This window comes from Canis lupus, chromosome 38, assembly GCF_048164855.1.
Source record: "Canis lupus baileyi chromosome 38, mCanLup2.hap1, whole genome shotgun sequence".
Lineage (NCBI taxonomy): Eukaryota > Metazoa > Chordata > Mammalia > Carnivora > Canidae > Canis > Canis lupus.
The window spans coordinates 11,981,703-12,007,007 of record NC_132875.1 but is presented as its reverse complement, the minus strand read 5'-3'; the positions used below and the strand labels follow the sequence as shown (position 1 = coordinate 12,007,007).

General features: G+C 37.7%; 1 protein-coding gene across 43 annotated transcripts in view; it reads right to left on the bottom strand.

Annotated features, from left to right (window-relative positions):
* Positions 1 to 25,305, bottom strand: part of ESRRG (estrogen related receptor gamma) — a 618,160-nt gene that overhangs the window by 146,520 nt on the left and 446,335 nt on the right. For all 43 annotated transcript variants that reach the window (XM_072814639.1, XM_072814654.1, XM_072814657.1 and 40 more), the window contains one exon: positions 8,936 to 9,052. In XM_072814639.1, coding sequence (XP_072670740.1) covers positions 8,936 to 9,052 — 117 coding nt within the window. The remainder of the gene's footprint in view (positions 1 to 8,935; positions 9,053 to 25,305) is intronic.

Sequence of the window (25,305 nt, the reverse complement as noted above, 5' to 3'; positions counted from 1 at the left end):
TGACTTAAATAATCTTTTAAGAGCTCAGCGTCTCCCAAATACCCATAGCCTCTGAAGAATCCCAAGCTAAATATATACTTGAATATTACTCTGGTTCACAAAGACAAAATGTATTAAACAAATACAGAGCACAGGCAGTAAGAACCAGAAGGCCTGCCATAAAATCCAGTCGCTTATTGTGCATTGTGAGAACTCTGGCAAGTAACATTATCTCTCCAAGCTTTCATTCCTCTGCGAAATGGGGAAATACCCACCTCTGGGGGTCACTGTAAGGAATAGCAAAAAAAAAACAAAAACAAAAAACAAACAAACAAAAAAAACCTAACTAAAGCATATAGCACATAGCCTAATGCATATTGAGTTCCCAAGAATTATGTTCTTACCCCCTTACCTCTAAAACCTTTCCTATTCATTTTGAGACAGACTGTTCAAGTTTCCTATCAACAAAGCATGACCAAAACATCACCATCTGGTAATGCAGTATCTGTACATGAAATAACTTTTTGTGGCACTTAAATATATTCCCAAACGGCTTCATGTCAGGACAAAGCTCACAAAGAAGGTGCTCTTTACTATTGCTTATATTATAACTTGGGAGTTTTGTTCAATACTCTGCATTAATGAGGGAGCTTCTTAGGATAATATTACAACAGAGAGTGCAAGAAATACCAGTGAGGTCAATGCAGTTCTATTAACTGTCATCTAACACAGAAATATTTTCCTTGAATACCATTAAAGCTTTCTCCTTTTCTTTGTTCTGCTTTTTGAAGGCAGTAGGAACCCAAATTTCCCTACCAATAATTTCTGTTTTCGACTTGGCAGCATAATGATATTAGACTTGAGGAAAAAAAAAAAATCACCTTGGCAATGTCTTCTTCAGAGGGTTTTTACAAAAGATATTTTGTTAGGATAATTTGTGCTAAGCAGGTTCTTTAAGTAAGCAAAAACAAATCAGCTTGTTACTAAACGACCCGGAGTAGCTTTCTATTTTTTAAAGAGAACCTACCTGGAAAATGCTACACCCTTTAAATGAACATTTTGTTAAAACAGAAGATATGAAACAGAAGGGTAATTAGACAAGTTAAGTTGCTCTTTGCTATCCTGCTGATAGGGTAAACCCAGAAGACTCTCCGAGTTCCCACTGCCATATATATATCAAGACACAAACTGTGGTTGCAGGAAAACAGTTCTGGGATGATTTTTCTTTATATCCTGGGGGCTCAAGACAACTGACTGAAGAGCTATCATGGCAGCTAAATGAATAAATGCATAATTTTTGTTCTGTGTCATATACATGCATATATGTGCACACACACATGCCTTCTCTAAACTAAAAAGTAGAAATTGGAAGTATACCCCATGGATTGTGATGAGATAGATCAGAAAAAAAAAAAATAGGGCCTCTGGATAAAGACTCTTCCAATGCAGAAGAGAACCTCTATGCTGTTACCATTTCTTCCTAAACATTAGGTCAGTTCTAGGAATTCATGAGTCAGAGCAAAAGACGTCCTGGGCCTTCCATTCTAGAGTGACTGGCAATGGTCTATCTAGCTGAGATTTAAGCAGGGCATAGATGACAGGATTCTTTTAAGATACTGGAGATCCACTCAGGAATGAAAATAAAAGATAATCCTAGATCCTCATGCTTCTTGAGTTTAACTGCTTTCCCTGGGGACCTGGTATCCAGAGGCAGACACTACCTCAGTCTGACCAAAACAAAATGGACTTAAATGTCTTGTTCCGTGCAGGGTCTTAAACTCTGACATTCTGACCTCCGAAATTTCTAGAGCAGAGAGCCTTCTCCAGCTCACAGTCAGCCCAATGCTCTAGCTGCTTAGCTATTCTGTAATGACTTCTTCTGGACCGATCCCCACCACCATCTGTATCTTCAGTGGCCTCCTCAAACCCCAAGTGAGAAAAGCTTGGTTTTCCAAGATCAGAATCCTAAGGAAAAGTCCCCTCTTAATGAATGTCACTTATAGCTTCGACACAAACCCCTCGTCAAAGCCACAAGCTCTGCTGCTTCCTGAGAGCACCAGGACTCCTTCCCATGTCTTCCACCCCCAATGAATATGTCAGGCCACTACCTGCCTGCTGTGCTGAGACTGTGGGCAATCAACCCGAGGCTGGAGCAGGAAAATACCTTCGTTTGGCCAGGACTGCAACAAAGCTTGATAGAGATACAGAGCCTGAAAGGTGACGTACCTGACTTCTAATCCCATTCCCACTCTATCTGCAATGGGTCATTGAGTAAGTCACTGAAACTCTCTGAGCCTTGGATTCCTCATCTGATTAATGAGAATCCCCTTCGCAGGGTCCCGCTTTTATCTACTGAGTGAGGCTTTAAGGTGATAATGGAACCTTAATATCCTGTGCCCTTTCCACACTGAATGGTGGCTGATTCCAAATGCTGATTCCCAGCTTCTGCTTTGACTTTATCCTAAAGAGGAAGACTCACAATTCTAACACATCGTTTAAAGTGCCTACCCGGAATCTCCAGGCTTGTATTTCTTAGACTTTAAAAAGTAAAGGGAAATAATAAGCACCTCTGCAACAGAAGCTTACTTTAAAAATGTCAATTCAAATATGAAAAGCACATGTGCTTATCAATAAAACATGTAACTATGTTATTAGTTTTATTAGCTTTAATGACTCATTCTCCCCCCCCCCCTTAGGAAGTATTTCAAAGGATCTAAAATTAGATAAACCTGTTCTTCTCCTCTCCTATTTATGTCAATATTTTTATTTTAAAAATATAACAACAAAACTTCAGATAAATCTGACTGGTAGCGATACAGCAATCTGTGATGAGATTCCAGAGCTCACAGAAATAAAACTCTACTGACTGACTGCTCTTCAATATATTGACAAGAGATGGTAGGGACTGTGAGGGAATACAGAGGAAAATTTTTTCAAACATAGGCAAAAATGCAAGAGCTCATTTCCTAAGTATTTAAACATCTATTGATCGCTCCACTGTTCCTTCAACTCTCACTTCTATTAACTGTGGCAAAAATAACATACTTCCTGCTTTTCCAGAAAAAATGAAAAGCATCCAAAGAATTACCCAGTTAAGACAAAATGTACAAAAGAGCACAACTCACTAGCCAAGTCTACAAATCTAGTTCCTATGGTTTGACTCCCCTCACGGATTTCATCGACATCATCATCAAAATTACAGATATCTCTGTGTCTATATTAGTATAATGTTTCCATTATACTAATATACATTATATCATTTTCTAAATAAAATGTCTATTAGAATAGAAGGGATGAGAAAAAAGGCAGTCTAAGTGCTCCCCTGCACATGTGGAAATGAAGACAGAGCTCTTTTGGATTTCCCCAAAATCACCATGCTAGGTAGTGGAAAAATAAAAAAAAAAATTGAAAAATCAAATTAAAAGCTAAAACGTGGCATTTTTCCAGACACATCGGAGAAGCTCAGTTAATATTTATGCAGATGTACTAAAACTTAAGTCCGTCCTCTCAATTTTTTTCCATGATGCTCTGCTATCAAAATTTCCTTAGTACAATTTAGTGTACTTATGAGATTAGTAGAATTCTTACTCTTCTTCTTGCACATTTTAAAATACAGGTGATTTGTCCATTTTTTTTTTCTGACAGACAAAGGAATAAGCCTTTCTTTCTATAGCTCAATCAATAATCAAAGGCATTCTTTATCCATGCTCTTATTGATAAAACGTTCTGCTTGACTTGAAGTCCCTTTTTTCCTTTTTTACACTGTTGTCTTTCTTTGCTTGACCTAAGGGTAGATATTAAAAACTCAGTGGGTTAAGCCTCTGACCCTTCAGCTCAGGTCTCAAATCTCATTGTCATGAATTCAAACCCTGTGTTGGGCTCCATGCTAGACATGCAGCTTACTTAAAAACAAACAAAAAACCCAAAAAACTATATTTCCTTGTGAAATTTTGGGACAAATTTTCACCTATTGATGTTTCTATGAAAAGTCTGAAAAGGACCCCTAAGGTCATTGATGTTGCCAAAAAACAAAATTTACATGAATTCGTTGTAGTCCAGCAGGGCAATGTAATATATCCAGATTCTATCTTATAGTGTCACCCTCTAACCATGTGCCAGACCCTGTGTCTATATTAATTAGCTCTATCAGTTTTACAAAAACCTTACAAGGTAAGTTCTATCTTAGGTCCCATGGTCACAAATAAATAGGCTGATGCGGGTCTTACAGGTTCTGTACACTGCCCAGGTCCAGGAGGTAGTAGAGCTGGGCTAGAATCTAGGTCCACCTGACCCCACAGCTTGACCCTTATTGTCTCTAGCAACAATAGGTAATGTTGATTTGGTTCTTCTTCTACACCACATGGTATTCTAAGCACTTACCATGCAATTTCTTACTGGATACTCACAATATTTCATTTGCAAATTCTACTATTGCTACCATCATTTTATAGATGATGAAAAGGGAAGATCAGAAAGGTTTAAGTAACTTTTTTTAAAAAAGAAAAAAGAAAAAGTGAAAGCATTTTTTTTTTTGTCCTGTCCTCCATGCTTCCTTGATTCCTCTCTACTTTGGCATGCAGGCTGGCCATCCTAGAGAATATAATGCTGTGTATAAACATGAGTGCCTTGCTCTCATCTACAAGAGTCAAAGAAAAATACTTGAGTTGCCAAGGTGAAACCCATCATACCAATAAACAGCAAAAGGCCCTTCAATCCTTCGATCAGTGAATTCTATACCTAAATAAAATAATTATTGCTTTCATAAAATGTCTCTGTTTGCCACTGACAGAGAGTAAACCCAACCAGTATGTCTGCAATAGCCTTTAAATAACCAAGGAGAGAGATCAAAATAAAAATAAATCTTGACCAGATTTATAGGTGCACCTTGATTAGTTCTTGTTTTTTCCTTCAAATAAGCAATACCTGAAAAAAATGAAAAGGGAATGTTGAGACCAGATATCTTGTAATAGATGGGTTTTCTCTGACATACAGTATGGCATAATGCTGAAAAACTAATGCGGGAGGCTTGCCAGCAAAGTAGAGCCCCAAAAAAGAAAAGGGGATTTCTCAGGCTGTAGAATGGTGCAACCACTGGGATTTGAACAAGCTATCATTTTTTTTAACTTCTTGAAGGTTTTTTTTTTTTTAATTTTGTGACATTTTGTCATTTTCTCCACATAACCAATTGTTTATTTCAAATGGTAACGATTTCTTGACTCAAAAATTCTTTTTTTTTTTTTTTTTGACTCAAAAATTCTAATGTTAAAATCAAACGTAGTCCATTCAGACATAATTCTGACTGGCTAACAAGAAGGCCTATCTTGTAAGAATTTAATTATGCACAATGTGATACAACTAGAATTGTTTGCCCACTACGCCATCACTTCTCTTTGCCATCCTACATCATTAGTAGAAATATCGGTCAATTAAACTAGGGATTATTGTTTTTAAAAGAGTGAAGTCTCATTTTTCTATAAACCACCTTTCTAATGAAAACTTCTTTTATTTCCCTCAGGCAGCACTTTATCTAAGACGTATTTGGCTAGTTGAATAAAAATACCTGTTAAAGGAAAGAAGGTTCCCATCAAAGCTGTTGAAATCTGATTTCATCTGAGATTCTACAACTAATGTTGTTTTTTTGTTTAAATAGATTTTGTCTGTCAATTTCCAGCCCTGCTGTGCCATCAGCCTGTATGGACTGCTGTGGTCAACACGGGGGTTGTAGCAGCAAATTTTATTATGGACTGGTAATTGAATTGAACAGGTTTACATTTGAATAGATTTACTACATCATGATCTCTGACATACTGCATGGGACCGAAATCCCTCTCCATCCATAAAGATACATTTAAGACAGTATCATTCTCTCCAGGCTGAGGAGGCAAGTCCTGAGCCAAGGAGATGGCCAAACATAATCGTGCATTTATATGCAGGGTGTAATGTAATATTTCACTGCATTTTTAAGTACAAAAGAAAAGGAATATTCTGTATTTACTCATAGCCATCCTTTTGGGGGAGGGGCTTAGAGAACTGGTATTTTTCCCATCAAAGTGGGCATAAGGAAGTAAAGGGAAATAAATTATTATTTGAGTATATCAGCAACAGCAGCAATTCCCTTGAAAACAGACCCTCCAAAGGCTTGATAACAGCAACTGAAGAGGTGTGAATAACAGATAAGCGCCGGCCCATTTCTTTCACCAACAATGTTTAATTAAACACAGTTCACACCTCCTTGATCACTCTAACCATCCTTCAAGATTGCTCCTGCTTAAAACCTACAATGGGGGAAATTATTTAGGGGACAAAATTTTTTTTTTTCATTTTGTCCATAAACCTGGAAATGCAAGGAGTTGAGTAAATCACAGTAGTAAGATTAAATGAGTCACAAAACTCTACCAACCTGGAAACGGAGATATATCTCCATGCACTTTAGTTTTTTAAAATAAAATCCACATCTAGGACACATCAATTCAAAGTGCTAATTGATATATTACTCTTGTAACACTTTTACAAAAATGGGTTTGCTCTTTGAAAACTATTCAACTCCCAGCTTTTAATTAACCCTTCTGGAATGAGCATAACTTTAGTGTGGTTCTCTACAGCTCAAGTAAGTGGCAATATAACGATCAAAAATGGACCATCAATAACTTATTATTTTTTTGTAAACTAGGTTTGGTTTGCTACTCTGCTATAGTGTTTAAGGCAATTACGAAGATAAAGCTTTCAACCTCAAAAGAAGTAAGCTATCACCATCATCCTAACTAAAAGCAAATTCCTCATCCTGTGGATTGGGTCATAATGTTTGGGCTCTTATCTATATGTTTTCCTTTTTCAAAACTGTCCCACTGGCATTTCTATGTAAGGTTTTTCTCTAGCAAGAACAACCATATCCAACTTTCTCACTGCTGTACCACTAGAGCCTAGAACGGTGCTTGGCTCACTGGAGAAACTTAATAAATATTTAGCAAGTGGATTATAAACCTAAATATAGCAACTATGAAAAATCCTAATGGTGGGCGGCCCAGGTGGCTTGGGGGTTTAGCGCCACCCTCAGCCCAGGGCGTGATCTTGGAGACCTGGGATCAAGTCCCACATCGGGCTCCCTGCATGGAGCCTGCTTCTCCCTCTGCCTATGTCTCTGCCTCTCTCTCTCTTTCTTGGTCTCTCATGAATAAATAAATAAAATCTTTAAAAAAAAAAGAAAAAGAAAAAGAAAAATCCTAATGGTGCCAAAGGCTATATAGTGAAAAGGGAAAGTACCTCCCCTCCTCAGCATATTCATGGTATCCCACTGTCCCCAATCCTTATATATTCCTTCCTTCCACTTCTCCATTTATATCCCATCACAAATGCACATCTCCCTTCTACTATTTTTTACTTGACAATACATCTGGTGTCATCTTTTCGTAAGGCTTTAATTATAAAGTTATGTGCTCTTTGTTTATAGCTTTCCCGTCACCCACACCAGGGCTGAAGAGGAGAGTCAGAGATGAGAAGAATTTGAGAGAATCTTCTCTATGTTCCTTGTCAATGAAGAGTTAGCTCTTTATTGGTCCAGTAAAGAGTGGAGAAATGGGGCATGAATTCCACATACCCAAATATAACTTATCCACTCATCTTCCTATGACATTATTAACAGGAAAAATCATAATTAAGAACAAACCAGGAAAAATGAGGAGATCTAGGAATGCCATACCTAATTGAAGTTCCAGTTTGTTCTTCAGGAATAAACACTTGGATCTATTTGGATTTACATGTTAAAAAGTCAGAGATCAAAAAAAAAAAAAAAAGTCAGAGGTCTTCAGTAACAGCAAATATATAAACTAATAGGACCAACTCCATGAACAAAGCGTATGTTATGACTCAACAGAAGCAGTATATTTAAATGTAATTTACCTAATTTTCTTTCAAACTTTGATTACTGCATATTCATTTTTACTTTATAAAAGTATCATATTTATTTTAAACTCTGGTAAATTTTCTGAAGAGAAAGAGATAGGAAGATCTAAAAGCCATAAAAAATGCACATCTACAAAAACATACACATAGACGGAGATGTATTTAAAAACAAAACAAAAACACATGTAGGCCTTCCAAAGAAAAGAATGATTTCTTTCTAGCTCCCAAGCTAAAATGTTAATTTCATTGGACATGCTGAGATATAAAAATATTTCAGGACCTTGGATATGGGGGGAAGAAGTAATTGAATTCTAGGATCTGTCTGTGTTTAGTTCTGGCTTCTACTACTTGGTAGCTGGGTAAACTCAGGCCATAACTGAATACATGGTCACTGTTATTATTCTGTGTTTGTTGGTGTTATCCCTTAGCGAAAGCAACAACTTCAGTATCATTATTATAGGTTCTTTATAATAGAACATAAGTCCAAAATAAAAGATTGGAAAAAAAAAATAAAGAGTGCTTTAAACCTAAAATTAATTTTTTTAAAAAGTGGTGACAATATGAAATGATGTTAATTAGCTTGACTGCGGCAATTATTTTACAACACATATGAATATCAAAACATCAAGTCACATACCTTAAACATACACAATTTTTATTTGTCAATTATATCTCAGTAACGATGGAAGGGAAAATCTGTCTGCAAACTTAGAAGTGAGAAGAAACACAAAAGACAAGGACTAGCCTCTTGGTATATTCTTTGTCCTTCGCCTTCTGCAACTGGTACAGATGAAAGGAATCTAGAACTACCAAGCATACCTGGTGGGGTTTAGCTGCACATCGGATGATTCCTACCTTGTCCCTTCCTGTTGATGTCAAGCAGGTAGCCAGGACATATCAGAAAACTCAGGTGTAAAGATGTATTTTGCCATCGGATTCAGAGAGCTTACAGCGACCCCCTCTTCTCCTGGTGTCTTTAGCATTTCTGTAAATCCCTGTATACACCCTTCCCTCCACTCCTAACCAAAAGCACAGGGCCCCTAGAAACACGCCTTACCTTCTTTCAGCATGCCCACTTTTAAACACTTCATGAAGCGGCAAGCCTGGCAGGATTTACGTCTGCGCTTTGTGATTTCACATTCATTCGTGGCAGGGCAGCTATATTCTATATTACCTAAAACATAGAGTTTGAAGAAAAGCAGTTAGATTTTCAAAACCCAGGAAATGTGAGCAACCCAGAGGCAATACCCACTCTGTTATTCCTGCCTCCCCACTCAAAAAAAAAAAAAAAGTCACATGAGGTTCATTAGGATGTCATAAATGTCATGAAGCTGGATGCTCTGTGGCAACCACTGGAGATGCACTGAATAGGGGCGCCTCGGTGGCTCAGTCAGTTAAGTGTCCGATTCTTGATTTTGGTTCAAATCATGACCTCACAGTCTTGAGATCGAGCCCACCACTTAAGATTCTCTCTTTCCTCACCCCCTGCCCTCCTTTCTCTCTCTTTCTCTCTTAAAAAAAAAAAAAAAAAAAAAGAGGCACTGAATAATTGGAAGATACATGGTAAAGTATCTCAAAAGATTAAGATTAAGTGTAAAGTTAGCCTCTAAAACATTACACTTAGGGACGTCTGGGTGGCTCAGCGGTTGAGTGTCTGCCTTTGGCTCGGGGTGTGATCCCAGAGTCCCAGGACTGAGTCCCACATCGTGCTCCCTGCATGAAGCCTGCTTCTCCCTCTGCCTATGTCTCTGTGTCTCTCTCTGTGTTTCTCATGAATAAATAAATAAAATCTTTATAAAATAGTAAAATAAAATAAAACATTACGCTTAGTCTATCCACGCAAAATAACAATCTTCCAGAATTTTAGAATCTAAAAGAAATTTCAAAGCAAATTATTTCCATAAAAGCATGAACATCACAACCACAGTCTTGTATCATCAATCCTGGATTTCTTTTGGTTACTAATGTTCCAATGTATCGGGCTTATTGTCTTTCTGACACTAAACAGCATAAACCCCACCGTGAAAAATGATCAGCAGGCTAATCCGGGGCCTTACAGTAAGCTCCTAGAGGGCAGGGACTGAAATGACATGGCTCTTGTAGCAACACCTACCCGGGATTTACAACACAGATCTCTGCTGAGTAAATACTTATTGAGGAGGAGGAGGAGGAGGAGGAGGATGGTGATGATGACCATCATCACCTTATTTGTTTGTTACCTTATTTGCATAATGAATTCCAAACAATCAAGCTCCATGGAAGTGTCATAAATAAAAATAAACTGTTATGAAACTATATTTTTAATGTCCGTTGATATTACTTATGGTGGTACTTACACATTTGAAGTTGATAAATATGTAGCCAGAAGAAGATCCAAACTTTAATTTTTTTTTTTTTTTTCAATTAACGCCAATGACAGTGTGTAGGATGTGCTCTGGGGCTGCCTACAGCTTTGTAAAGAAGCTGCCTTTAAAATAGAGCCTCTCTCCCCTATCAGCTCTGTCACATAGCGCTTGAAGGTCTTTCCTTACTTCCTAACCCTTTCCCCTTGTGATTAAGTGCATTAGTATCTTAATGAAAATGCATTCTGTTTATTGCCCTCTTGGGAAGGGGGAGGTCATCACACCAAATGCATAAATTGTCATCAGAGATGGTCCGAGCATAATTGCAATTTTGCTGCTCCATGTTTGCAATACTCAGGGTCCGTCCAAGTCCCCTGAAACATGCGCAGATTCTAGTAATTAGCATAGAGTCTGCCTGGGACCACAGCATTGATGAAATATTTCAGAGTTAATCACACTTTGTAAACACTGATTTATATTGACTACCTTTCTCCAGACTGATGTCTCCTCATTAAATATCACATTAGTGGATTGCAGGATTGTACAAAGACTCAACTACTCAGCAACTGCTAATTCAACAGGAAGTAATACCCAACCACTTATAACTACTGAAAATTGGTTAAGTATGCATGACTAAAAAAAAAAAAGTGTGTGTGTGTGTGTGTATATATATATATATATATATATGTATATATATATATAAACAAACTGTGCATTATAATTTGAGAAAAGCCTATCAAAATTATTTGACTCAATTAGCATTCTAACTCAGGGCATTTATAATAATAGAAGCAACTGCTTTTTAAAGTAAGAGGTTAAATAATAAGAGTAATATTAACTGCATCAACAGAAGCACACACCATCACTTTCTTCAGATATATTACTAACACCCAGAAAATTACAGATAAGTCAAAGGAACCAGACTGCCTGGGTCATGGCTGAGAATAAAAGGATTTAGAGTCTGAACTTTAGATGAACCATTTTTCACTGCTGAGTTTCTTAAACCATCACTGAAAAATGTATTTTGCATCCAGGGAGTATTACTAGTAATTTGCTAGGGGTTAATTAGTATTCTATTACCAGATCCTTTCACTCTACCCACCTCTTCCTATACTTATTTAAAAAGAAACTTGGTCTTTGCTTTCTTAGAAAGAGCTGAACAATAACTAGTTAGGGAAAAAATGGTTTCCAAACAGCATTTCTTGCCTCCTTTTGCCTAAAAAGTCAGTATGAAGTCCTAACTTTGCTTACTTTCCAGTATTAAAGCCTGACCCGCATTTTAACCCAATGCTGATAACTTCTCCCCACCATCTCTCTCCCACCTACACACACACACACACACACACACATCACTCTCATTTCAAACTAGTTTCTCTTCCTCAGAAAATTCTATCCTCCTCCTCCATGAGAACACACTTCTGACAGGAACCTCAATCAGGCATGTGTGAGCTCACACCTGGACTATGGCAGTTATCGCCTAACTGGGCATTGTGCCTCCATTCTGTCCCCCTGGAATCCATGCTGCATGCCTCTTCCTAGGGCTGCTTCGGGTTATGTCAGTAGCTTAATTTAAAAAAAAAAATCACTACATTTCTATAGTCTCTTGAATTTAATACAAAATATTAGATTAGCAAACAAAATCGCCACCCAATATAACTCCCATCTACTTATCCAACAATATTACAAACATTACCTTATATGAACTTTCTGATGCAGCCAATTCAATTTATTCATTTTTTGCTGTGTCCTTCAGACTTCCCTCTGAGAATGATCTAACTTTGTCCCTCTTCTTAAAATTACTTCCAAGGCTCACTGTTCAACTCAAATTCCATTCAAATCTTTCATGAAAACCTCTCAGACCATCATAGCAGAAAATGACTTCTTGGTTCTCATATCTTTTCACGTACTCTCATCACATACAGACATGCCATATTTTGTCACACCTTTTTTGCATGCATATTACCCATTAGATGGTAAGATCCTGGAGGCAAGGACCATTTCTTATACAGTAGAAAAATCTTCCTCCAAAAAATAGTAAATAAGTAAAATAGTATGCTTAGGAAAACTTATATTTTCTTGATATCACAAGGTCATTTTTAGGAACACCAATTATGGTGCTATCATGCAGTAATGTCCACAAGGTCAAGTGAGCTAGATGTCCATCAGGAAGCAATATTAAGAACATTAGGAAAACTATTCCACACACACACACACACACACACACACACACACACACACACACACAGTGTTAGGAAACCTAGTTTTTCAAAACCTTAAAAAGTAGCTTTGACAAAAATGAAAATGCATGGCAAACAGGAAGAGATCATTGGGGGGGGGGGGGGGAGGCGGACACCAAAGCCTTCGAGGGAGCAAAGTGTGAAAAGAAAGAAACAAAACAACAACAACATAAGAGACTTTAAAGAAAATAAAAGTGCATCTTGATATGAATAGGATAAGAATAAAAGGAAAATAAAACATCCAAATACAGACAGATGGCACTAAAGGGGTTAATTTTTATCTCATCATAGTACTTAGGATTACTTACAAAGTAAGTGCTCTCAGAATTGGAGCCACATTGGAGAAAATATTTAGGAGTGGTTCAACGGTAATAGCTAAATCTATGAATGACTCATCTAAGAATGATTGTATAGGATTTTTAAATTTCTTCAAAAAAAAAGAAGGAAAATTGTAAAATTACCACATGAGAGCTTCAGATCACATATAAAGAAGTACTCTAGTTTCCTTTCTAACCATTATATTCCAGAATTCTTCTATGACAAAGGGAAACACAAAGGCAGAGAAATTTTTAATAGTGCCTTAGAATGAGCTCTTGAGGGAGAAGCTCTGTCTTATTCATTGCTGGATCCTCAGTGCTGATCAATGAGCCTGTAATTTTGGATCATGTGCTGGGTTGGGATAGAAAGAGGTAGTTCCTGCTCTTGAAAAGTCCACAGTCTTACAGAGGAGATAAAACACGTAGCAAATAACAATACAATTTAGTGTGGGGGGCAGTGGTTCTGGATTCAGTACTAGCATGCGTTCCCACAAATGCAGAGGTTATGCCTAAGAAAGTCAATGAATTCTCAATCTAGGAGCAAGTGATTGAATTATGCTGTGAAAAATGAATAAATAAGATTGGGGTAGAGGAATCTTTCTAAAGCTATAGGCGATGAAACATTTTTTTGTAAAAATTTCACTGTGAATGGATGGAAAATACAGCAGCCCTGAATGTTTTCACAAATGATGTATTTTTGGCTTAAGTGTATAGAAATTGTTTACGATGAATCAGGTATCCTTCAGCCAAATTTCAATAAATTAGTCTTGACATATAGGAGTGATAACCTTGATTTCACTAAGTAACACTGGTTTATATCTTGAAAAACAAATCAACATTATTCTAAAGAACTTATTTGCTGGAGGAAAACCTCTCTACTTTCAAAGCCCTCCCATTGAGTTACTTAGTTCATTGTTGTTGGCTATGATCGCCCACCCAACAAAGTCTTTGATCCATGTTAGAGTCTACACAAATTCTGCCCTTGAAATATCTTCCCTGGTGCTTTTTCTATGCAACAACAACAACAAAAACACATTTTATCCTAAAAATGTGCTGCCCCAAGCACCTGGGTAATAATGTTACATCTATTTTGGTAATGGCTCAAAGACATTGCTCCCAGTAGACCACATGATCTCTACAGGGCACTTGTTTTCCTTCGATTCACGCAAAGTGGAAACTAGACAAAAATATTTCCAATAGCAACTGTGGGCACCCGAAATGTGAACACCAGACAATCAGGAGGATGCAGAAGTTATTATTCACAAGCTATGATTCTCATTTCAGACACAGAGTTTCCTTGGATTATAGCTTGCTATTTCCCAAGACACATTTGTGAGATGGCACCAGGGACTGAATTGGGCAGCTCCTGAGGACACGACTGGAATTTGCCCAGTTTTGTCAAGAGCTCAGGAAGTGAGCTCTGTTGCAGAGGGAACCAAATCAACATGGAAGCTCTGGGTTTTTAAACCAGGCTGACAAGAATGATAGAGCAATTTATAATATCTCCTGGCAGCTTTTCAGAAAGTCCTGGGCCCTGATTACTTATTTCAGAGTCTTTTGTACAATTAGTTTGTAGGCAATATAATTTTCTCACTTACCGCTTAATAGAATCTTGCAGCTAGCTGGCGGATAGAATAACAGGGTGTATGTAAAGCTCCAGCCTGGAGTGCCAGTGGATAATTTGTATATTCCTTTCAGTCACTTAATGGACTTTTACAGTTTGGCAGTGAAAGGGCCGAATGATGTAAATTAGCATGGCATCTCAAAATAAAAATATATGTCAAATCCTTACTCCCAGCTCACATCACTCATACACAGTAATGATGCATTTGGCTTTATGTACTTCCTAAGAGTTGTCCCCCTTTTCATACACACAGACATCATAATTGTAAAACCAATTTGAAAGCATTTGTATATTTCCCCCAATTGTTTTAATTTTATTAACAGAACCAAATGGCTTGAGATGACCCACAGGGCATTCCAAGTGGGGTTTATCCAATTGTTTTCCAACATTAAGTGATTTTAAAATAATGGGATTTGCCTCCGTACACAATTACAGAGCATTAAAAACATGCAGCCAATAATCTGTAGTATTTTTGTTTTAAATGATCAAAAATATAAAAAAAGAAAACCCTCTACTGTTGAGTAGTAAAGGTTTTTCCACAGTGATACAATTTCCCTTTCTCCCTTTTCTTTTCTTTCTTGTTTTTAATGCTTCTTTTTTCCTTACTACCTTTTTTTTCCCATTAGACGTGAAATTGAAAGTCTCTATCACTGGGATTATATAATATGGAATAATAATTTATTACATATCTATAGCAAAAAAAGTCAAAGTTCCATCAATGCATATACTTCTTTAATTTTTTCAAAGAATCCCAAGTTAAACTTCAAAATAAGTTACCGAGGGACACTACATCTATTCCCAAGGGATTGCTCTGAACATTTTTTGGAGCTCCCTTTAGAATTGCCATAGAGTCACTTTATGAGCTGATTGGGGAGGGGGGGCCAGTCAAATTACATTTCATTCATATTCACCCAAAATATCTGACTGCACTCTTTATCACAAGACATGATGCCAAGTGGTGTTTGTCCATTATTAAATCTCAAATTTACCTTCAAATTACAAAGATCTCCAGAACTTTGATGACATTTTGAGAATCTGCCTCAAGCTCTAAGAGAGGATGCCCAAAACTATTATAAGGAATGGGAGTGTCAGACTCCCAAAGGGATGGCAAGTCACCTGTGACATGGAGACTATGGCATACTGAGGTAGGAGGAAACGAATATCCAGTTAAAAGTCACATCCAGCTCTTAGCAAAGCAATTTTATATACTGGGTTATGCCAAAGTCTCATGTTCTTTGCCTTTTAGCTGTCCCTCTACCCTCTATAGAAATGAGGTGGAAGATAAGTGGGTATAGACAAAGCCTTTTGATATTTGGTTCTTTTAGGTTCTATAGGATTAAATTCTGATAATCACAAACATAGTATGTAAGAGCCATAATAATATATCGGCACAGACTGCTGCATTTTCACGCTGAAGCTCAGACCTAGCTCCCACATGAGAACAGATGATGGCTTGTCTCTAAGGACCAAAAGATGAGAAAGCAGCCCATAAGCAGGCAGGCTCATAAACTCTGAGTAGTGTCTACTAAATGGAGACCAGGATCACATACTCTGATTTCACCTTCCAGTGAACCCTATTAGGTGGGTCACTGAGCCTATAGTGGGTACCCACCATCTCCCTGTATGATATATCTAACCACGGTATTATACTGACCCGTTGAATTAAATTAAAAATAGGTTAGCAGGAGGGGATATAGGTGGCTTAGTCAGTTAAACATCTGACTCTTGATTTCAGCTCAGGTCATGATCTCAGGGTCATGAGATGGAGTCCTGCATCAGGCTCCACGTTGAGCATGGAGTCTGCTTAAGATTCTCTCTCCTCCTCCTCTCCCACTCCCATGCACATTTTCCACCTCTAAAAATAAACCTTAAAATTAAAAATAGAAATAGACTAGCAGGAAAATGGTGGTATAAAATTGAGGGGGGACTGTTTAGTCTTGATATTTCTTTCAAGGTTAAACAAAACATATCCTACTTTAGTTTTCCCCAAATCTAAAAACATGGACAGTCTTTTATTGCTTTCATTCCACAACTATTGACTAAACACTAGGCACTGTACATATTCATCTCAAAGAAAAGGTGGAACAAGTTATTGTATGCCTACTGCATGTCCATCCTTAATTTACTATCTTGCATAAGGTTTAAGAGACATCTGGAGGACACCTGGGTGGCTCAGTCAGTTGAGCTTCTGTCTTCAGCTCAGGTCATGATCCTGGAGTCCACAGATTGAGCCCCACATTGGGTTCCCTGCTCAGCAGGGAGTCTGCTCCTCCCTTGCTTGTGTACTCTCTCTCTCTCTCAAAATAAATAAAACTCTTAAAAAAAAAAAAAGACATCTGGAAATGAATGAGTGAAGGCAGAGGAGGAGAGGAGAGGAAGAAGAGCAACGGCAGATGAAGGTCCAAATTACAACTGTGCCGTTCATTAGCCGTGTGAATTTGAACTAGTTACTTTACCTTCACTACTCTCGGATTACTAAGATATAAAAAGGAACAATCAAGTGTACTTTCTAACACTGTAAGAATTACATGAACTATAGGTATTAAAATCATAGATCATGTTGTTTAACCTTCTAAGAACAAAAGGGAGAGACATTGTAAGATTTCATCAATTACTAAATACTTTCACTCTGAGACCTAAATCTCGAGTTTGAGAATATTACAACTTTCCTCAGATTTATGCAAGAGTTTGAAAATGAATAAGCCATTCACCCAGAGAAGCTGAAAGAAAATTTTGTCTTGCTAACAACTCCAGTGTACGTGGCTATATTTTACGGATACTAGAAGGAGAGGGAGAAAGATAGTAACTCAAGTCATTTTTTTAAAGCACCAAATTGCCTAAGAAGTGAATTTCCGAGACATCAACCACATTTTGTGAGCATTTCTTGTCACTATGCTGGAGCTCATAAACTGCATATCACTGGGTGTAATCTGATTATAATCGAGGGTAAAGGATGTACAAAGCTCTTCAAAATCCCACCTCAGCCTTATCCCTTCCCACAGTCTCAGGTCAATTTCTATCCCTAGCCCCAGCCCAACCCCTCATCTGACATGTACCCTGAATTACTCCAAATTCCTAGGAAGCAGCATTATCTTTCCTTCTGGTCCTTTTCACGTGCTTCATTTATTGTGTCTTCAATGAAGCTTTCCCAGAGCCCACAAGACTGAGTCCTTGTGGGTATAACTAATTCATCTCACACTTGTCTTCACATGGGTCCTTCTCTTACAACTCAACATACTTTATTATTTGTGTCTACTGAATTACCTACCCCCTCTTCCAACTGTATATTCTTGAGGACAGGGACTTACACCCCTTGGAATCTCTTGTGTCCAAAAGAATGTGTCAAGTCAATGACCAGGAAGCCACTCATTACCTGTTGACTTGATTTTTAGTGATCCTGTTCCTCGTTCCCTCATTTTAGCATTCAGCCCCAAATTATTCATCAAACAAAGTTAAGTATAGTTAATGAGACAGAATAAAACTGATAGGAATCTTCCAACACTATATCATTGGGTATTAGCAACACAAATTTAAAGGATTTTACAATTTGAGGAAAACCCAAATTCCAGTTGGTTTGGCCTCCTTGTTTTATAGAGTTCATAGGCAGGTAATATGTACTGATTAACTGATTAACCTATGATCGCTGGACCTTCCTTACAAGGATATGGGATAGTTAATTGCAAAAAAAAAAAACAAAAAACAAAAAACAAAACAAAACACAAACAACAAAAAACTATCCTGACATCCAGTCCAATCCTCCCTAAATGTACCCATTAAAATATGCATATCAATACCTACACTATTTTATGTGTTTTACAGATACGAACCCCATTGGGCAGATGAGACAATTAAGGCACCAAGACCAAGAATCAGAATGTGAACCCAGGCACTCTGGGTTCCAAAGTCTGTGCTCTTAACTATGATGCAATGCTGCTGGACTTCAATCTTTTAAAAGTAATTAATTGACTGTTGTTTGCAACAGAAATAAAAAATGAAATTCCTATCTTCTGACAGTGTGCTTTGTGGAGCTGTCGTTGTTGCTATTGTTGCTGGTTGGAAAGGAAATTTTGATGCCTTAGAGTGGTAAAATAAGGGTGGATCTTGGCATTGTCTTTTGCTGTTGTCAGACTTATGGTACAAGGGCAGCTGTGGGACAGGATAGGGTTGCTTTTGGGGAATGGAATCTCTCAACACCTCAAAAAGAAATCCCTCGACTTGTCTCTGTACCACTATGGTTTGTGGCTGGTTTAATTCCACAGAAACCAAACAGACCATGTCACCAGAGCAACAGGTGTCAGGTTGTAAACAATGCATTTTAAAGATCCCAAAATAATGCTATTGTTCATGATAGGAAGAAAAAGTAATCTATATTCAGGAGGATGTGTTCTGAAATGCACGTAAGAAGGGAATACGCGTATAACAAAAGCACAGTCACTGATGAAAATGATGGAGAATACAAATATCGCTCATCCGGGGTAACCAGAAATCCAATGTTTTTTAGCTTTGATGTGATGACATCTTCTTGGAAAAGGCAACTAGGTCTTCTGCAGACCCTACGTGATGTGCACAGCTACTGCATCTCAGTTTTTAAGCTCTGACAGAGTAGGGATGGTGTCACACAAGTATTTATAAAAAAGTTCAAAGATGACCACTGCCACAAGAAAGACATTATATTTGAGCTAACCATAGCCCCCAAACTTACTGCACTCAGTATTCAACATCAACTTTTACATGTCTTTTCTCTACCTACAATTTTAAACAACTTTGAGGGGTTTGCTTATCTCTTTTTTAAAAACAAACAACCAAAAAAAAAAAAAAAACAGTTTGTTAACAAATACTTTAAGCGAAGGAAAGAAATGCTAATTTCTTAATTAGACTAAAGTCTAATGCAGCCATTACCTTTGAATAGAAATGTACTTTTTGCAGTGGCAGTTATCAAATGGTCCATATGACAGGTATAGAAGCATTATGTCAACGGAAGTCCATATGATAAGCACAGAAGCATTAGGATTATACCCTATGTGACAAAGAAACTGACTTTTTAAAATTTGTAAATTTTTAATTTTTTTAAGTAACCTCTACACCCAATGTGGGGCTCAAACTCATGACCCCGAGATCAAGAGTCACCTTTCAACTGAGCCAGCCAGGCACCCCAAAAGCAACTGACTCTTAAAATAGGAAATCTGACTTCATACCAATCCTGAAGTTTTCCTTGTACCTCTAACAAGTAAAAGCAAGCACATCTTTTCCTAAATTTATCCTTAAATGCTTCTGTTCTCAAATGTCATCAGTGTGCCAAGAACTTTGTGAGAACTGAGATATTGGTATTAGAGACTTCCTTCTTTCAAGATCAAGTTGATGTATTCAACGGTATCTATCTGCATCCTCCAAAGTTGATACAGATTTGGGGAAATCCTGCTGGACACAATGACAGTAACTGCTCTGTACTTAACCTGTAGGAGGCAGTATAACAATGATTGTAAGATAGGAGTCAAACTGGAGTCAAGTGGTGGTTCTAAGATTTTTTTTTTTTTTGTATGAGTCAGGGAGAGCTTTTAAATTTGAAGTTACCAGGACACCTGGGTGGCTCAGTGGTTGAGCGTCTGCCTTTGGCTTGGGTCCGGGTTCCTGGAATTGAGTCCTGCATCAGGTTCCCCGAAAGGGATACCTGCTTCTCCCTCTACCTATATCTCTGCCTCTGTGTGTGTGTGGGTTTCTCATGAATAACTAAAATCTTTTAAAAATAAATAAATTTATTTATTTGAAGTTACCTTCATCAGGAATGAAATGGTAATGGGTCATATCAACGAATACCTTTATGGCGCTACTTTGAAAATCAAACGAAGTCATGTATTCAAGGTGCCCAGCAGAGTGTCTGACACGGAATGAGCATTGATTCTCAACAATAATCACAACGTTGTATTTACACTCAGGGAAGGGATTCAGGAAGCAGACGAGCTAAAGGGGCTCTACAAGTGGCCAGGAGTTAGTTCTCAGTGCAGAAGTACGGAAATGTGAGGCAATGAATCTCTTCCAGCCTGGTGCAAGGAAGCCAAAAGGCATAGACCTGGTTTCCAAATCATAGCCATGTGGTAAGAAGCAGAAGCAAACAAATACTCAAAAGACCTTAATCACTAATTACCCCAAGGGTCAGGGAACCCAGATCAGACTGCTAACTGGATACAGAGTAAAACAAGGAGAGCCCAAGTGAGAACCACGAAAGCTCCCAACATGCAGTGTTTGTGCCTAAAGATTTTCCTCTCTGAAATAAAACCTGTGCACTTGACTGTCTGCTAGGATAGGGATTGCAGATGAGTGCCTGGCTTTTCCTCAGGGAGGCTGAGGAAGAGCATATGGGAAAACTTAACAGGGGAGACTGGGGGGTCTTCCTGTGTGCTGATGGTCCCAGGGCGGCAGGGCAGGGATGCCTCCTTGAGGAGGGGACACACTTGTTTAAGCTCTCACTCCTTCATGTAACAGCAGGACCAACATGCTTTTTTTCTTAAAGGCCCAGAGAGTTAAATATTTCAGCTTCGAAGGTCATTCAGTGTCTACTGTGACTCTTCAGCAATCTGGGAGAAGCATGAAAGCAGCCACCGATAACACAAGGATGGGTGTGGTTATGTCCCAATAAAACTTTCTTTAGCAAAATGATTTTGGCCCCCGGCCTTGGTTTACTAATCTCTGGTTTAAAACATATGGACAAAAGCCTGCAATGGTAAAAAAAAAATACTGTACAGCCTATAACCCATTATTTCCTTTCTTACTTAAAACCCTGTAAAGTAACTTCCTACAAGTTAGGTGCAGATATTACAAAGGAAATCTTAGTAAGTTGATAATATCCCAGAAGAACAAATGGAAGAAGGGGTTAGAGGGCTTTCGCTTTAAGTATCTATAAAATTTGAAATCATTCTCCATATAAAACATAATCGGAAGACTCTGGGGGACAGTGAGGGCGTTCCAGAAGCAAGGAGGTACCTTGGGAGTAGCGAAGATGCTGTGGAGGCAAAAGGGAAAAAAAAAAAAAGGTGCAATCAAGGACAAAATCTTGGGCTAGATTCATTCCTTTGAAGATTCTTGTACTTGCCTCTGATCTTCTTCAAATGAAAACTATGTTAATAGCTTGCCACTGAAAAATGGATATTAGAATGTAAACTTCGCTCTGCTTTCAGATTCACTCTAAAGGTACATTCAGATTTCAAGCTCTAAATTCTAAATTAATCAAAATTTCCTATGTACTAAATCCTCTTCTTTTCTTTTGTATTATTACTCAGCTTTATTTATTTATTTATTTATTTATTTATTTATTTATTTAGGGAGGAGGGACAGAGGGAGAGAAAGAATACCAAGCAGGCCCTACACCCAGCCAGGTATTTGACCCAGGCTCCCTCTCACAATCCTGAGACCAGGACCTAAGTCAAAATCGAGAGTCAGATGCTTAACCAACTGACTAAGCCACCCAGGAGCCCCTCAGCTACTCCTTTATTAAAAAGTATACTAGACTACAGTTGTCTCTTTAAGGTTGTTCAAACCTAAATAAAACAAGATTTAATCCCAAAGAATATAGATTTTTTTCTTTAAAAATACAGATCCATTCACATAATCATGTTTCCCTCCCCTTCTTCTGACTGGTAATCATCATAAGAAAGAAAAAGTTGCCCTCTGTTGCAGTCAAAGTTTATACAAGCAGACAATCATTGTCACATCAAAACAAGAGAAGAAATAAGCCTCTTTTCTTCTGAAATCAAGAATTAAAGAGTCAGGGAAGTGTTATCAGTGATGGGTATGGAGGTACATATTTAGGGCCAATCTAAAACTAACAACGAAAAATCCAGTAGTGAAATGAGTGTCAGCAGATAAAAATCCAGGGAACTAAGCTAGAAAACTGATATGATGGCTCTGAAGAACTGAACTCTCAAACTTCATATATAGGGAAGTTCCAAAAATGAATTATAAAAAAAAAAAAATAGATCTTTTTAAGGCTTACTTCTGACTGACTCCTTTAAAAAAAAAAAAGCCTTTAATATTATCTAATCATAACTTTGGGAATATTCCTAATTCCCCATTTTTATTTTATTTTATCAACTTAATGGAAAATTTTGCCCATGGACTAAAAATCTCTCAAGAAAAATTCAGTCTAAAATTATTCAACGCTTAAAAAATATGCAAGTCAGGTAACAACTGGTAAAGAGCCCAGGCTCTGGATTCAGGCTACCTGAGACCCAATTGTGTTTGGGGCATTACTTCGCAGTACCTCAAGTTCCACATAGATGAATAAGATAATATAAGAATAGTATCTACCTCCTTGGAATAATGGAAGAATTAATTAGGACAACCAATGCGAATCACTTAGAACAATGTGTGGCACACTGTGAAAACGGATATAGTCATTATTATTATCATGATGATAAACTCAAAAATTCTTCACCTATTATTATTGGTAAAGGCATTGTATGCAACTCAGGACACTGAAAACAACTATTTACACTGTCTATTATGTGTGTAACTATTTACGGACAGCCTAAGGAGGTAAAAGATAAGAATTTCAAATTCAGGGATTATCTGAAACTCTCCCAAAATATTTAAACATTCACTTTATATTCACGAGGATGGCCACTATCAAAAAAAAAAGGGGGGGGGAGGAAATAACAAGTGCCTAAACGGACACAGAGAAATTAGAACCACTGTGCAATGTCAGTGGGAAAGGAAAATGATGCAGCCACTGTGGAACGCCAGTCAAGAGGAAGATTCCTCAAAAAATTAACAGCAGAATTACCATATGATCCAGCAATCTCACTTCTGGGTAAATATCCAAGAAATCAACAACAGGATCTCAAAGAGATATTTCTACATCCTTGTTCCCCACAGCATGGTTCACAAGAGCCAAGAGGCAGAAACAACCTACTGTCTTTGGATCAAGGAATGGATAAAGCAAGTGTGGTACAGACATATAATGGGATATTATTCAGCTTTACAACAGAAGGAAATCCCATCATATATTACAACACGGATAACCTGAGGACATTGTGCTAACTGCAATTAGCCAATCACAAAAAGACAAATACTACATGATTCCAATATGGCAAGTAAAAGCAGCCAAACTCACCGGAAGTAAAAAAGTGGTACCCAGAGGCTGAGGGAGAGGGAAATGGGGAGTTAATTGATGTAGAGAATTTCAGTTTTGCAAGATAAAAAAAGTTTTAAAGATCTTTTGTGCAATTACTTACATATGATTAACACCAATACACTGTACACTTAAAAATAGTAAAGATAGAAATTTTTATGTTCTATGTTTTTGTCATATGCATTTTTTGTTATGTGTATTTTGTCATGTGATTTTTACCACCATAAAAATAAAATAAATATGAAGAAATAAATGTTTAAACATCATTTCTTATCAATGTAAACATGTATTTACTTTAAGTGTCAATTACAATACTTTGCCAGCATCTTTTACCTAACTTTGCTTTGACGTGAAACTTTTAAAAGTTGTCTAAGTGAGTTGCAATGACTAGGCCTTCACATTGTTGCATCTCATTATCAACAACTTCAAAAGAAAGGGAATTAATGCAGTCTGTGCACTTTACCACATCTAAGATATTATCTAAGTTTATCAAGTAATATATCAGAAAAACAAACCACTGCCCTTTAACAGTAAAGAAAAAAAGTCTGACCCATCCATGAAGCCCCACCCTGCCATTCCTCACAACCTGCTTCACAGCCTCCAAAACTTGAATTTTAACAAGGTACTGATGCTTCCTTTCCTGGGAGGCCCATTAAATCATGTTGAGACATGTACTCCTACAACTGATTACCAAAGTGACCCACATTCACATGAGTAGCAACCAGAAAGGGGCACCTGGATGGCTTAGTTAAGCATCCAACTTGATCTCAGATCAAGTCTTGATCTCAGAGTCATGAGTTCAAGCCCCACATTGGGCTCCACACCTGACATGGAGCCTACTTAAAAATAAAAATATAAATATAAATAAATAAATAAATAAATAAATAAATAAATAAATAAATAAATAAAATATTTTTAAAAAGGAACCTGGGACAACAGAAATCTCATCACTCATTTTTTTTTCTTTTGTCTTCTTTCCTACCTTTGGGGTAAATGTTGTAATTTGCTCTACTTGGATTTAACCATAACCAATTCTGAATTTGACCCTTTGAATAAGACCCTAGAAGAAGGGTCTTATCATGTCATTACTTTAACATATGTAAGAAAACATGCATCTTGAAAACTATAAAGCACAAAGTATCCTTCCTATTATAGCTACTAGGGCTAGTCTCTTTTTTTTTTTTTTTAAGATTTTATTTATTTATTCATGAGAATACACATGAGAGAGAGAGAAAGGCAGAGACACAGGCAGAGGGAGAAGCAGGCTCCATGCAGGGAGCCTGACATGGGACTCGATCCCGGGTCTCCAGGATCACGCCCTGGGCTGAAGGTGGCGCTAAACCGCTGAGCGACCCGGGCTGCCCTACTAGGGCTATTCTAACAAGGTAATTTATCAGTTGTTGCTCTGAACAAAACAGCCTTATTTGTCAGGGCCTGATTATGGGTCAAAAAGAACAAGAATGAAAGAATGAAAGCTATCAGAATGGAAAAAGAAGCAACTGATACCTTTGCTGGGCAGTTTATCTAGTAATCAAAAAAACAGCCTCCAGCCCTTCATCAAAACAGTCATCAGATAATACTAGGGTGACCCAGGGTGGCAGGTGCTCAGAAGAAAGTCCACTGATCTGCAGACCAAGTATCAGCCACATCCCACTTCCTAAGAAGTCCATCACAAATGTAAAAATCTTCCTTGCTAAAAGACAGGAAGGCAAATGGGATTTTTGAAGAATTAATTGGAACCAATCCTTAGGTAGTCCCTCAGACTTGAGCATGTAAACTACAA